Below are 16,197 nucleotides of genomic sequence, written 5' to 3' on the forward strand. Positions count from 1 at the left end.
TATGCTACTACCATATCTACAGCAATTTTAAAATTTCTTTCTTGGCCTCTTGGAAAGGGATCTGAAGTGTTTCTATGAATTTGTAGTAATTATATCGCCTTCATTTTTGTACTGTATATAGCAATCAATATGATTTCTCTTTGCTTTTCATCCATGAGGTTGTTCTTATGATCATCTTATGGTGTCTGGATTTGAAGGTTGCTCTTGAAGATTGTTGGTTCCACGTCAAACTACAGCATTTATTGAGAGGTGTTCTTCAGGGCTTAAAAACATTGGGCTTTGGAACCATGGCTTTGATAATAAGAGCAATGACTATTAATACTGTAGGACATGGTAGATAATAAAGGGAAATGACCATGATGAGAGGGCGCAATAATAAACACTGGAGTAAAACAATAAGATCAAGTGTAGGCCGTGTGGAGAAAGATCAAAGCACAGGACACCAAACAGAGGCAAAGGAAAGACCAGGCCAGCGTAGCAGTCAGCACACACCTGCAGTTATTGGACGTGGACCAGAAACAGAACAGCACTGGCTTCGAAATAATCCCTCTTCACATTCAGTTTTGAGATGGCCTTTGAAGCTTGACATATATTATGAGGGAAATGAATAAAAGCATAAAAAACAATAGAAAGAGGGACAACTCAAGAAAATGAACCTGACCAACAGTATCCATAGCTGAATCAGTTCTGTTCAGTCAGAAAAATGTGAAGGCCGGGTGATTTTATGACATTTAGTGATTTTTGAATTGTTCCATCAGTGAATGTTGGGCAAGGAAATTGAGTTGACACTATAGTGGGTAATATTAAAGACAGTTGCAAACTTCTCATAAAGAGGAAAGCAAGCCAAATCTTGCCAGAGTTTACTGAGCGGACCAGAGTCCCTCCTCAGTTTTCTATTTCCAAATAGAAAACGATAATGGGTAATTTTTTTGCCTACAGCAAAAATGTACACTACATGGCATCATATTTCTTCCCATTTGTCAGTTTCTTTTGTCATATTGTCAAATCTTATTATTTACTTCCTCTTCATCCACTTGTTTAACTAATGTAATAATGTGTTCTATGTTCCTAACCTCCACCTAAACAGGGAAGAAACTCTTTTTACATCCCTAATTTCTGCTACTATTTTGAGCTGCTCTGAACCCCAGTCACAATTTGTATAAGTTCCCAAGCCTTTGGTAACCAAACCACTCCTTTAAAAGTGAAAAGCAAATATAAAAAAAATTAACAAGAGAAATTTAAAAATCCAATCCTGAAAAGTAACAGTTCTAATGTGGCAAGGAGTTTGGCTAGACTTAGAGCAAGATACAGATGATGATTAATTCAGAGTGTAACTCTCTAACCTTTCACTCAACTATGCACTTATGATGGGGAAGGATCAGCTCACATTCCCAGCACTTCTGTCATCCTGCAACAGGCCAGTCATCGGACAGTATGCCTCAATCAAAGCCATTTTGTTTCCACATGGACCAAGAACTTCTGTCCTTCTGGTCCGTATTTGGTAGGAGACCAAATGCAGCCAGCCACAATGTGAACGTTTACTTTAATGTGTCCCACTTTGTGACACACACCAGGACTTTTTCATACGTACCTGTCATTTTCCCAATACTAATTAGATATCTTATTCCCAGTAACTCTCATTTGTTTTTAAAGTCCTGCTTTGGTATGACAAGGATAATGAAAATAATCTAACATACATACCCTAAACAGTTTTTAAAGCAGAAAATGTAAAAATTTAATTGATCTAAAGAAACCACTACCTGATTTTACCATGGCTTTCAACATTGTAAGGGGGAGAATGGCCAAACTCAAACTGAGAAAAATGTTTGCCGGTAGAATCCTAAAGAGGAAGTGTGTTAGGTGCTTTGAAATATTTGAAGAAGCAATATGTGGACACGGAGATGAGGCCATTGTAAAATGCAGGACTACAGGGCTGAAAAAAAAAACACTGGAGAAAGTTTCAGTTCAAAATAGGAAAACTGTTTCTAAGAGCAAAATTCACCTGCTGTATTGTCCATGTATTGTGCCTAAGGCCAAATTAATTTAACGAATCTACTACCCGGAGTCCTGCTTATCCATTTTCTGTCAACAAAAATCAGCTGACACAAGTCTTCTGCACTTACTATAATCATTGGTTGAGAACAGTCTTTGAATTTAACAAAGAGGTCTTGGAATTTGTGGATGAAATCAAGGTTCAAGTAATATTTTCATATTTCAGAGTCTTACCAAAATCTTTGATAGAAAAGTGAACAGTTCATGATGTTTCTGATGGTTTGAATGGATTCTTCATTCATTACCTTCTGTAGCCATCATATGCACATGCACACACACATTTCTACACAACACTATCAACTGTACACAATCGGAGAAAAGGCTCATGTGTTTAATCAGGTTGGCATCAAAATGGATTTGCTCGAGCTAATTACACTAGTGTATGGAGATCCATGTCTGTGAGCAGAGCTGGCAGCATGCACATGTTTTCAGTGGTGGGTAGACAACATGAAATGTATTATGTTCTAGCTTCAGTTTTTCTACCTTCTCTTCTTTGAATCTTTCATATTATTACAAAAAAAAACCCAGTTTTTCTGTTTTGGGAAATAGATAACGAGCTATCACAATTCTTAGTATTGTGTCTTTCTTTCAGATGAAACCAAAAAACCCAAAACTTGCAAATTATTATGAATCATTTGACACATCTTTATAATTGTTAATGTGCCAACTGCAGTGCACCCACCCTAGCCAAAGCCACCACCATCTGTCACCTGGACTTCTAAATAGCCTCCTACCCGGGTTCCTGCTTCCACATGTCCACACTCACAATCTTGTCCCAACACAGCAGCCAGAGCCATCCTTGTACAACATAAGTCAGCTTACTCCTCTATTCCAGACCCTTCCATGGTTCCAGGCTCTCTCAGAATAAAATTCTACAAGGTCCAATGTTGTCTGATCTCACTCTGCTGCAGCATCCTCTCTTTGTTTCCTCATTGACCTCCCTGCCCCAGCCACACTGGGTTACTTGCTGGGCCCCAGCAAGCCAGGACACTCCCACTGTGGGCTGTTGTATAGACCCTCTCCTCTGCCCACAATGCTCATCTCCCAAGTGTCTGCTTGGACAACTCCCTCCTGCCTTTCAGGTCTTTGCTCAAATCCAACTTCTCCAAGACACTGTCAGTGACCAATTTACTTAAATTCACAACCCCCTCCACCACTCTCCCATCCCTGGCATCTTGTCTCCTTTTTAGTCTGTCCTATTTTCTGGTTTTCACAGCATTTATTATCTTCTCTTGTTAGGTCATTTACTTCTTCCTTAAGTGTGGGTCCTTCCCCAGTAGAATGTAATCTCTGTGAAGGCAGGGGCTTTGACTATTTTGCTCAGTGATGCTCTCAAGTTCTGGGCACCTGGGAACAATCCCTGGCACATAGTTCATGCTTAATATGTAGATTTTGAATAAATGACTTACATAGAGGGCTAACAAAATTAACTCTGTGTGTGAAAAATAAATAATTCTCTGTCTTTGAGAGAGAAAAGCACAGCCATTGAACCCAGGCTCATTGGGCTGCATTGTTAACTGCTGTCAGTAATTCAGTACAATTTTTTCTCAGGTATCTTGATAGTAGTAGAATCTTGTGGAGAATTTCTCAAAAGTAATAGCTGCGACCATCTTTAACATCTAATGCCTGCAGAGAGCAGGGAAGAACCAAGGAGGGTTCAGTGGCCAGTTCCCTGGCACATGTGGTGCGGAGTGTTGGACAAGATAAAGGAGCTGGAGGTTTTGAATCTCCATTTGAGAAGGCACTCCAAGAAAACTCCCAGTTAAATAATTTGAAACAACAGATGACTTAGAGATCAATTTCAATGCCACCAAAATGACAGCCTCCCTTTTTCTTCACACAGGGGGACGATTCCTCCTCATTCTTGTCGGAAAGTTGCCATGAGGATCCCTCTGTTTCCCCCAACTTTACTCCCCCCAACCCTCAAGCTCTCAAGTGGTGACCACCGTCCTTCCGGCCAGGTAGGACTGGATGGGAGGGGTCGCTTCTGAGAGAAGGGTGGCACGTGGCCATCCTGTGGACAGGCATCACGGACTTGCTCCTTTGTTCTTCACCCCCCCTTTCTCCACATTCCCATCGTTTTTCTGCTCCAGTTCCCAGCCACACCCACAACGCACTTCACACGTCTGCCTGCCGTCCTCTGGCATTTATTTCTTCATCATTGTTCTCTCTCTTTCTGACACAAATTCCATTCTTACGTATTATCTTCTTCCCCTTTCTTCTCTTTGTTTCTCAGTTTATAAAACTGGCTCCCCTTTTGACTTTGGTCTTTCTCACTTACACTCACACTATTATTTCCACATTTGAAACATTAAGTTTCTACCTCTCACAGCACTGGTTTTACCACAACCTTATCTTAAAGTCCAGTGGGGCTAAATTAGCTTTCAGGGAGTCTTCCTGACCCATTCCACTCAAGTTATGACACCCTCCTTTTAAAAAATCAAACCAAAATCATTGCATTCCCACATGGTATTTTGAGTTAAAAGGATATCTCAGAATTTCTTGATTCTCTGCAATCAAGAGCTCTTAAAAATGCCCAGCTAATAGGGATGCTTGTGTCCATGCCTGCTAGCTGAAGCGAAATGAAACTTAGAGAGGACTTGAACTCACTACAGGAGATGCATCATGAAATCTATTGTATTTCTTTTGCTAATAAGAACTGGCCAAACCCATTCTAATGGGTGTGCATATTAGGAGGCAAAAGAGGGATTACTGTGGTCATAAAAAAGCAAACTTCTGTTCTGAGGTATTGAAACTAGAGTTTTACAGTGAGGATAACAATGTTTTTGTCTTTAAGCACTTGTTGATCTGTGAAGCAGTACAGTTTAGAAATACGTCAAAGAATTAGAGAAAACAGCAATTTTATTCAGGAATAAGTATAAGCTCTTCCTCTTTCTCTGTGTCAATTGCCACAAACAATGATTTTTCACACTTTAATGACAACATGAATTATCCAGAGATCCAATGAAAATGCAGATTTGGATTCAGGAGGTCTGCGTGGGCTGTGAGGTCTGCATTTCTGCCTGGCTCCCAGGGGATGCCCTTGCCACTGCATTTCCATGGACCACATCTGCCCGGCAAGGATCTAGTGCACATCTGCCTTTTGGCTAAAAGGACAAGCTTTAATCTGCCTTCATGGTGCTTTATTGCATTTAATTTTTTGGCCTAATTATGAGCCTGACCCTTTGACATCTCTTTATTGTCTACTTCTGACTATGACAATGGTAAGAGAGAAGCAGAGGGTGTCATTAGAGAGCAGAGCCATAGCTGAATTCTGTCCGTGTCCTCCCAGTGCATCTTGCTCCCTGGGGACCTTGTGGCCAAGCCCACAACGGAAGCTGGGGCGGAGGGGAGGGGAGTGATGCTGATTTCTTCAGGAAGGCATCAGCAAGACCTTGAAATTGTCTTCTTCATTTGGCTATAAATATTTTAGCTGTCTCTTAAATCATCAGTTATAAGCATCATTGGATTTTTTTGTTGCACTGGTAACTCTTGGTATTTTTGAAAGTTATTGTGAAACATCTACTGTCACAGGTAGAATATTAAATTCTCTCCGAGGAGATAAATTACAGTGGAGCTCAGGACACAGGTGTTGGGTGTTGGTTTTTGAAATAAATGGGATAGGAACATAAATGTTACATTTTTGTCATCTGCTCTATCAGGCTTGTGATGGCTGGTTCACAACTTGTATTTCCTTCAGAATGGCAACTGAGTTTCCTGCTTAGCAAAAATATTTATTTTCAAAGAAGATAGATATTCTCACAATACCTGGATATTAAAAAAAACCTTCAATCACATAATTGTGATTGCCACATAATTGTGGGTGCCTTTAGCTTCCCACATAGAAAAGGCAACATAAAAATAAACCAATTTCACACTTTCTGTGAAAAAATAGGCCTTATTTCAAAAACAAAAAGAAAAACAGTATTTTATCTTTGAAAAAGAACAAAGAGTTCTTCTTTCATAGCAATATTTGAACAGTACATTTTGTACCAAGTTTAGTATTTCCTCAAATGTTTCTTCCTCACCTTAAAAAGCTACATGGACCCCTGGCTGGCGTAGCTCAGTGGATTGAGCGTAGGCTGCGAACCAAATCATCGCAGGTTCAATTCCCAGCCAGGGCACATGCCTGGGTTACAGGCCATGGCCCCCAGCAACAGCACATTGGTGTTTCTCTCTCTCTCTTTCTCCCTCCCTTCCCTCTCTGTCTAAAAAATAAATAAATAAATCTTCAAAAAAAAAAAAGCCACATGGATGGACTACAGCTGAAAACAAAACAAACAAATGAGCAAAATATAACTAGAGACTTGGAAATAAAGAACAAACCGACAGTGACCAGAGAGGACGGGGGAGGGGCATAAAGGGAGAAAGAAGAGGAAGGGACGAGCAAAGGAACAGGAATAGAGGACTCTTGGGCACTGACAATGGGGGTGTTGACTGTGGAAGTGGGGGAAGGCGGGGTTGGGGTGAGCAAGGGGGAAAAAGGTGGGACAACTGTAACGGAATAACATACTTTTTTTTAAAATTTAATTTAAAAAAATGAATGATTTAAAAAACATCACATTTGTCAAAAAAATATTTTTTCTTACTCTAAGATTGATCCCAAAAATATTCATTGCATATATACTTGAAATTTCACACTTTCAATTTGTGAATGCAAACCTCATTGTTATTGGCTACAGATTAATAGGTGAAGCTGAGCAGCTAGTCATGTTTTTAACCTGGGTAACTTCTATTTTTTAAATAAATACTAATCACTATAAAGCAAGATTTATAGTGATAATCATTTCTTTTCAAATGAAACAGGGTGTTTGCTCATTTTGTGTATGTATAAATCTTCATATAAAGAGCTGTAGAATGACCAACTTCTAAAAATACTGATGCTGGAGCACTGGGAATTATACATTTATGCCAAGTATATTTAAGTGTCTGCTTTATTCTAGGCTCCGCCAATTTCAGTAGGGAGCAAAAAAGAGCAAAAACACAGTCCCTGTGTGCTTTAAAATAATAAAGAGCAATTAGAATCCATAGAAAGGCATTTAAAAATGATTTTCCCTGGCACTTAAATAATGAAAACAGTAACAACTAACATTTAATGAGCACTCACACTATCTAGTAAAACATCTTCAGAGCACATCACATCATGCGTACTTTCTTATTCTTGCCATTATGCACTTGAGGAAACGAGGGTTCCAAAGGTTAATAAACTTTACTGAGGTAAAATAGAGAAGTGCCAAACTTTGAGGACCCCGTGTCCTTCAGCTTTCTTAGTAAATACCCGAGGCTGTGATTATACACTTTACGTGTCAGGGGTGTGGTATCTCCCACATTTCACAGGGAGGTAAGCCCTCAGGGTACGCCCTCCAGGCCTCAGAATTCTCCTCTATAAAATGGAGAGAATACCAGCCCCTCTGATGAAGGAATCAGCTCTCTCTGAGTGGTGACAAGAGATAAACTCCAGTCCCATGTACCAAATGCTGCTTTATTTGCTCATGGCATACCCCAGACTCTATAATATCACAACAAAATCTTGCCAGGGATTTAGCCCCAAAACTGGTCACAACAGCAAGAGGAATTAGACATCATCGGCAAGATGTTCAAGCTTCTCAATACCCTTTGTTTTCTAACAAATGTCTTAGAGAAAGAACATCTCCCAGGGCTAGATGCTAGGAAATCTCCAGCCCTGTGAATACAGATCCTACCTGTAGGAAGATATTACTGGCAGCCAGCAGCTCCTGTCGCTGAGAAATAGGCAGCTCATTTCTGTGTTCATCGCCTCCAGTGGAGAAGTACAACCAAGCAGAGAGGGAGATTGTGAGCCCTTGGGTAGCCCACACACATGGGTGAAAATGCTTTCAATGTAACCTTCCCTGTCCCTGGCTGCTCTAAAGCATCAGGACTGAGGGCAGACACCCTTGCCCCCTCCCAACCTTGCCGTTTCTCCTCCCTCCCTTCCTTTCCACCCACGTGTCATCCAGCTTGTACGTGTTGGTGCTGAGTTCAAGACAGACGAAATGGGTTTGCTTCCCTTGAGATCCCTTCCCTCCCTCATCTCTCCACACTCCCCTCTTAAATCCTTCTCTTCCTCCAGCCCTGGAACAGCATCCTTATTAAGTAAAACCCACTTCTCCTACTTGAAAACATGTGGCCTGAATTATATAAGAAAGGCGTTAGGGTATGCTTTGGGTACACAGGGTCTATTTTCTTTTGTTGTTGTTAAGCAATTGTTTTTATGGTTTTGGTTTATTCATTTAAATATTACTTACTCAGCCTCAGTATTTACCCCTGAGGTTACTAAACCTAAAAACACATATTGAAAGAGCAGTGTCTCCTTGTAGATTGTATTAAATCTCAGTCACAGCGTAGGAAGGGGCTTCTCCAGAGTGTGCAACGGACGACCTTGTCCTCCTTTTTCTCTGGAGTCAGAGTGAGGGCATCTGCTTTGGGCTACACTGTGAAAGATGTAATTAAGAAAAATTTCTGAGTGTAGGAATATCTGAATACCTAAATACAATGGGCCCTTCGTATCTGTGGTTTCCGCAGCTGAGGGTTCAATGCAGCTGGTGGAAAATATTAGGAAAACAAAAAGTTAATGTTGCTGATGTGTACTGTGTAGTTAGACCTATGATGGTTGCATCTGTACTGAAGGTGTACAGACTTTTTTCTTGTCATTATTCCCTGAAGAATATATTTTAACAATTGTTTACAAAACACTTACCTTATATTAGATATCTTAAGTAATCTAGAGATGACTTAAAATATATGGGAGGATGTGTGTAGGTTATGTGCAAATAGTATGCCATTTTCCATAAGGGACTTGCGCATCTGTAGACTTTATCTGTGTGGAAGGGGGTGAGGGCCTCTGAAATCAATCCCAAGAGGAGACTGTGTATCACTTGAAAATCTATAAGTGTGCAATGAAGAGGCTGTCTGCCAGCAGAGAGTTGTGTAAGACTGGGTGACCTTTTTATGATCTCCTTTGAGTCCATGAAGAATACGATTAATTAAACTCAGAATTTTGCCACTAAAATAATAGGTATGAGATCCAGAGAATTCAAGGTGTTGGAGGACTCATTAAATAGGGTTGCATAAATATCATGCTGCAAGATTTAATGAGTCCATAGGGTCACTTATAGAACAACAGAGCAGAGATGACCTAGAAAAATAAATTAGAATCGATATTATGCTTCTGAATTAACAACTATAGATTGCTGTATTAACACCTGAGAGATGAAGTCTATAATTATATTTAATGATGGATGTTGGTGTTCCCATCCCAGGGAAAATGAAAATTGCTCATTTTTAGTTTTTTACTTGTCAATAATAAAAATAAATTTACGTGTGTGTTTATTTCTGTGGTCTCCAGGAACCATGAATGCTTTAAGTGGCTACAACTAGGTAAATAGTGTTTTTTCTTTTATTAATTCAACTAATACTTATTGAATGCCTACTGTATAGCAGACACAAGGCTAGGAACTTAGGAAACAAAACTATGCAAAAAAAAGAAACAACAACAACACAGGCTTCCCCCATACCTCAAATTGCCCACAGCCTAGTGCAGTTTTGTCCAGCAGAACTTTCTGCAGTGAGGGAAATGTTCCATGTCTGCAAGTTCAATGCAGCAGCCACTAGCCACAAGTGGTTATTAAGTATTTGAAATGTGGCTGATGCAACAGGGGAACTGAACTTTTATTTTATTTAAATTTAAGTGTAAATAGCCACATGTAGCTAGTGGCTAACAAGTAGGCAGCAAAGGTAGGTAGCATGCTGAATCTCAATTTCTCATGTGTAATTTACTTTTCTAAAAAGAATTTATGTTGGAACAAAACACTGTGATCATCATTATAGCCGTTTGCAGGAGAAAAAGGACTGACACATTTTTGGTTGAACCAAGGAGAGCTTCTGAGAGGCAGGAACCCTTGACCTACAGGGTTGAGCAGAAGTTTATCAAACAGAGGAGCAGACAGGAAGGAACTTCTGATGATAATGATAAAGCCTGAGGTCAAGTAGCATGTTACTGCTGTGGAATTGCTTGTAATTTCATTATTTACATATTATGTTAGTCTCCTTGGGTTGCCATAGCTAAATATCTCAGACAGGGTAGTCTAAATAACAGAAAATTATTTTCTCACAATTCTGTAGGCTGAAGTCCAAGATCAGGATGCCAGCAGGGTATGTTTCTGAGAGGTCTCTCCCTAGACTTGCAGGTGGTGCTTTCTTGCTCTGTCCTCACATGACCTTGACCTGCACTTGGCACAGAGAGAGGGAAAGCTCTAGTGTCCCTTCTTCTCCTTATAAGGACACAAGTTCTGTCAGATTAGGGTCTTCAACATATGAATTTTGAGGGGACATAATTCAGTCTATAAAACATGTCATTCAATAAGCAAATATCTTTTTCTTTTTTTTAATTTCTTAGAGGAGGAGATATATATACATCTCACACCCAGTTTACACAAATTTATGGAAAACTATCATCTATGGATCTTGCATCTGATTATTTTAATCGCTGCTTTTGATTTACCTGTTGATAGATAACATAGAGTTGTAGAAAATTAGCAAGCATAAAAACACCTACAGCTAAGTGTTCACCTTTGAAAACTCAAATGTAATTAAATATTGCTTAAGCAAATTTTAATCTTAATGTTTTTTATTCTTTGAGGAGAAACCAATGGTGAGTGGGAGCTGGTCATACTGTCTCATAGGAACTCATTTTTTAATATCTTTCAGGGATTCTGTGACCCAGTAGTTAGACACAGCCATTATTAAAAAGTAAATTATATAAATTTACAATTAAACAAATTATATTAAAAATGAAGACACCAAATACCCAAAACTCACCCTTTGCTGATTATCTAAGACATTTATTTCTCTATTGCCTGGGCTCTTGGTAATCTAGACTATGGTGTCTGCATGGCCACTACAACAGAGTCCAGCTGTGCACCTCTCCCTCACCCTTTGTACGACGTGGTCACTTTGGGGGTGGACATTGGCCATCATGGGAATATTTACACCATGGCAACCAGTAAATGCTGTAAGTGAGGCTCTTTTCTGCCCTAGGAGAGCCACCTATTAAGTATTAATTAGCACAAACCTTACTGTTTTATGGCATAGGGTTTCCCTAGTATTAATGCAGAGTTCCTATTGCAGCTTACCACAGTTGAAAACTTCTCATCCTTCATAAACAAAACAAAACTTTCTGTTGAATAGTGATATTTTAACTCTTTTAAACCTTTAATTCTGTGTTTCATGCGTAAGAAAGGTGCCGTGCCACCTTGCCCTCCTAAGAACCCCCAAGACCCACATGTAAAATATTTCAGAGGCAAGAAAAGCCCCCCGAAACAAAACCTAGCATGGACAACATTTTTCTAACCCACTCAGCAGTTCCTACCTGAACATTGCTTCAGCTGTAACATAATATCCCTCTCACTGCTAATACTACCCTCAGCTAATACTAAGGTAACACTAAAAGTTTTAAGTGACAATAAATGAAATAGAATAGAAAAATGCAGGGGTGAATAACAGCTTTCATATTGTTTTATTCTCTGCATGAAACATTTCTTTCCAATTTTGCCCTTTTATACCACTTCCAAAGGAGTAAGGGAGGTGGCCGGACATTGGAAATGAAATGCCACTTGGCAGAATTCACATTTTACCTTTTATAAAAAGTACAATTAAGTCATGTCTGTTACCTCTACCATGTGAAACCCAGGAAGTTGGAGTGACTTGTCTAAGGTCACATAGCAAATAAGGGACAGCACTCGGTTTCCTGCTCTGGTCTTTCACTTCCAGTTGACACCACACCACCTCTTGACTTTGACTAAAACCCTGTTGGCTTATGATGCCTTTCATCACATTGCATTATGTGAGGCTGGTATGAGAGTGATTCTAGAAGAAGAAATTTCTATAAGTAAAAAAACTTAAATGATTAGAACTTTTTGCACTTTCTTCAGGTGTAACTTACATGCCCAAAATTTTGAAAATTATGACTCTAGGTTGAAGTTAAGCACAGGACAGATAAAATGGTTGGCATATAGAGAGAAAAAGAGGAGGGTCTCAGGACATATTTTCAGAAAATTCTTAATTTTAAGAGGACTGCTAGAGGATTAAAAGCCTGAAAGAGATAGAAAAGGGTCAACCTGTAAGGTGGGAGGAAAACCAGAAATTCCAGAAAAGCCAAAAGAAAAAAAAACCCTACCAATATGAAGGGAGTGACCCATAGTATCTATAGCAACTGAGTGGTGCAGAAAAGTGTCCTTTGACTTTAGTGACCAGGAGGAGGTCATTGGTGTCCTTGGTATTAGTGATGTATCAGTGGAGGGGTCGGAGTAGGAGCCAGGTAAGAGTGGAATGAACAGGAGGTGAGGAATAGGCTCTTCAAACATTTAGACTTGAAGAGAAGCTGGAATCTGGAATAGTAATGGGGGACATAGGGAATAACGAGAAATCCATTTGAGAAGAGATTAATGAGTACTTCTCACTTATGGTCCTGTCCAGGTCATCATGAGATTACTATATAAAATGATTGCCACTGAAGAATAGGGAAAGATGACTTTCACTGTTAATGATTGGCAGAGTTGTGTTTTCCTGTGATGAATCAATGTTTGGTGGAAGAACAATATCTTAATGAGTGTGCAGCATAAACTATCAACAATGAAGGGTTTCCTTAGGTACTGTAAATGTTAGGCTGTTTTCTCTTGCTGTTTATATTTAGTACATTAACAGTAATACTCACACAACATGCATCATGAACTTCAGAGCTGATCCAGGAATGTGCAGTCTGTGTGACCACTACACTAAAGCATCTATCAACTAAGAGGTCAACACATTTACCATCTGGTACTTAGATGTCACTGTGCCTCATACAGCAGTGAAATGGTTTTGCACGTAATAAAGGGAAATGTTTTCTTTTCCCCTTAAAAGTATCTTCCTTCCTTCTCTGGCCCTTCCAGGCTGAGTCACAACTCCAGGAAAGGAAAGTATGAGACTTCCTGAGGGAGAAGATCCTTATTAGTGAGGCAGAAATCTTGAAAAATTGAGATTCAAGAGAAGAAGGTATTTCTCCAAATTTATTTTGCTGCTTTTACCACATAAGCCAGGCCTGAGAGGCTAGAGGTTTACTATATACATTCAACAATGAGACAATTCGGAATATGGCCATAGAGGAAGAGGGAAGCCCACCTCTGCCAGTCCCAGGAAATGTGGGAAGAAGAAGGGGAGAGACAATAGAACATGAAGTGAGATTTGCATGCAACTCTCTGGCTTCTACTCCTTGGGCCAAAATCTGGAAGCTTCTGAACAGGGCTCATGGCTTCCTGTGTCACGTGAGTCTTGGAAAGACAGGAAAGTACCTGTGTGCCACAGGGATGGGAAATGGTGGGTGCTGGGGGGACTGGTGGAAACCTAAGACCAAAACGAAAAAGCTCCCTCTGGTCAAGAGGACCAGACCAGAGACTCAAGCAGTGGCTGCAATTCAGTCACCCCAAATGGCCAGCAGCCACTTCATAGCAGAGACCTGTGAGGATATGGAGGGAAGCCTCGTAAGTCTCAGCCTACTGCCTTCTCTTCTCCCACTTTGAAGACACACTGAGGTCCATAATCAACTCAGCCACCACCTGGGGCAGCTAAAACTGGGAAGGACATCCTTGAAAGACTGAACTTTACCCAAAGAGAGTGATTCATGCAAGAAACTTTTAAAATCAGTCCTGGAGGAAGTGGAATTTTGAAGCAACTCTAAGGAAATAGTCTTATTTCCTTTAATAGTTAGAAAAGCTAGGACAACTTCCCTTTCTGTCACTGGAAATGTAGCTCCAACACATCCAGGGAGAGTGGTTTGGGGAAGTGTTTCTGCTGTGGCTTAAATGACAACCCTTTCGGGGGCAGGCAGCTCAGGGCTGTCTGTGGTAGGCAGTGCCAGCCACTCAGAGCCAATTGAAAGGGAATGGCTCACCAGGGAGTTTTCTAACCTGATTGCAGGTTTCCTGGACACTGTGTCCTCTCCTGACCCAACACCTGCTGTGACAGAGAGATGTTTGTAATGAGATGAATAACAAACAGTTTTGTAAAGGTTAGGTCACAGGGAACAAAAGGCACACTCGCTTAAGTGGAACCAGCCTTTTCCTGTTTTCTTTTGTAATTTTTCTTCCAAAGATTTTGTCAAAGCCTTTAAACTCACATTTTAAGAAAAAGAAACATTTGCTGTTTCATGGCTGAAATTTATGCTCAATTCTGCTGAGCTGTAACCAGAATTTTTTTTAATGTCTGTTTTATATGTAAAGACTCAGGATATGCTTCTGTTAAGATCAGTTCTAAAGTGAAATATTCTTAACAGACAAACTAATTGGACTGGCTCTTGACGGCACTTTGCTGGTGATATTTCCACAGATTTAGCCTACAGAAGTGTCCACGGGTGACATGTATGCCCCCGCATGCGGAGTCAGCAGAGCTCCATGTGACCTGCAAGTCCTCTCTCTGCCCTGATATGAGCATCAGAACTGGGGATCAGCTGGGTGTTTTAGAATTTTTTTTTCTTCTCCTTTAAACTTTGTGCCTAAGTATATCTTTGGCATGTTGGTCCATTTAGTCACAGTCATTTACATTTCTACAACTCCTCCATTTTTAAGTCTTCCTAGGAAACTTAAATGTGAAAAATGCTGGTAGGTGATATTTTACAGGAGCTCAAGATGATGAGTAAAGACACCTAGAGTAGCCATCACTGCCATTGTTCTGTCCAGGATCCAGGCCTTTAGCAACATTCTATCTAAAAATTAAAGCTAAGTTAGTTAGAAAACACAGAGGTTACATACTGAGAAATATTTTATCACCTAGATTTCTAATCTTGGAATTATAATACTCATCAAATACAATGGGAAATTGGTTAGTTTTTTTTTTTAAAAAAACTAACCAATTAGTTTTTGGTTAGTTTTAAAAAAAACTAACAGTGGTGGATTTGAAAGTAGCACTACATCCCTCTGTCTGTCCATCCATCCATCAACCCATCCATGACTTGCCTTAAGATGTGTATATAAAGCCAGTGGTGGTTCTTAATAGCATAGTGTTAGTAAAACTATTAGAATGCAATATAGATGTTACCAGAGAAGGGACCTGGCTCTGAGCTGGTCTTTCTAGGGCCAGCCTATAGTGTGTGGGTTCTTCAAGTAGGAATGATTTTACAACACAAGTCCAGGTGACTATGAGGGTATGTTTATTAAAACTGGGGACAGTAAGACAAGGAAGGGCGTAGCATAGGGGAAGCAACAGAAGCCCTGACTAGTGTGACTCAGTTGATTGAGTGTCCTCCCATTTGGGGCACATGCCTGGAATCGGGTTCAGTCCCACTCAGGGCACATACAGAAGGCAGTGGATTGATATTTCTCTCTCACATCAGTGTTTCTCTCCTCTTTCTCCCTCCCTCCCTTCTCTCTAAAAATAAATAAATCTAAAAAAAGAAGAATAACAATAAGAAGCAACAAGACAGCCTAATCTGGGCTGCTTTAGCTCACGGGGAAGTCAAAGGAAAGGGGCCATGGGAACAGGTGCAGGGTTAGCATGGGATGAGCTGCCGCTGCCTGTTGCTCCCCTGGTTGTAAGTCTCATGGGATTCCTTACAGTTTGGGAGATGCGTACTTGTAGCAGAAAAAGAAAGGAAAGAAGAGGGGAAGGGAATGACATGGGCTGTTCCTTGAAGGGAGAGTATGTGCTGGGTCCTTTACTTGAGGTTTGTCTCTCTCCCTTGTAGGGGAGAATCTTAGGGGATGTCTCAGGCGAGGGTTTCAGCTGGATATTCATCTGTTTTCCAGGTGTATCCTGTCATAGTTGTGGTCTCCATTGATTGGTCAGTGGCAGAGAAGTGGGTTATTAGTCATAGCAGCTGGCCCTGGTGTAGCCCACCTGGTTTTGCTCTTTTTCTGGGACTGGAGCTGAAATACAGCTGAGGCCTGAATATTATCTCTAGGGAGGTGACCTTCTGTATCTGGCTGTAAATTGTTCAGCCAGTTTGTTCAGCCCTCTGGTTCAGTTTCCCTACTGCACTTGTCCTGGCTTCCTGTCCTGTCTCATAAGGAGGGAGCCCCTGAATAGACTTTTGAACTCTTTGAATTTTGTACCATGCACATTACCTATCTCTTAAGTTTGTTAACCCATTAATTT

At 40.4% G+C, this 16,197-nt stretch overlaps 1 protein-coding gene and 1 long non-coding RNA gene across 7 annotated transcripts in view; one reads left to right on the forward strand and one right to left on the reverse strand.

Annotated features, from left to right (window-relative positions):
* The window catches only part of LOC123814756, a 29,604-nt gene extending 19,302 nt beyond the window's left edge, over positions 1-10,302 (reverse strand). For 3 of the 5 annotated variants that reach the window (XR_006784987.1, XR_006784984.1, XR_006784983.1), the window contains exons 1-2: positions 10,185-10,291; positions 7,755-7,828 (exon numbers count right to left, since the gene is read on the reverse strand). This is a non-coding gene — a long non-coding RNA (uncharacterized LOC123814756). Of the gene's footprint in view, positions 1-7,754; positions 7,829-10,184 lie in introns of all 5 variants that reach the window. The other 2 variants (XR_006784985.1, XR_006784986.1) reach the window with 1 other exon arrangement.
* PLCB1 (phospholipase C beta 1) overlaps positions 1-16,197 on the forward strand; it is a 651,009-nt gene that overhangs the window by 579,434 nt on the left and 55,378 nt on the right. The window contains exon 32 of one of the 2 annotated variants that reach the window (XM_045832722.1): positions 3,896-4,013. The exons of the other annotated variant lie outside the window; for it this stretch is intronic. Within the exon in view, the coding sequence (XP_045688678.1) occupies positions 3,896-3,994 (99 nt within the window). The 3' untranslated portion in view covers positions 3,995-4,013. The remainder of the gene's footprint in view (positions 1-3,895; positions 4,014-16,197) is intronic. 2 annotated transcript variants of the gene reach the window in all.

The sequence above is a fragment of the Phyllostomus hastatus genome, unplaced genomic scaffold (genome assembly GCF_019186645.2).
Source record: "Phyllostomus hastatus isolate PE091 unplaced genomic scaffold, TTU_PhHast_1.1 phas_contig_17, whole genome shotgun sequence".
NCBI lineage: Eukaryota > Metazoa > Chordata > Mammalia > Chiroptera > Phyllostomidae > Phyllostomus > Phyllostomus hastatus.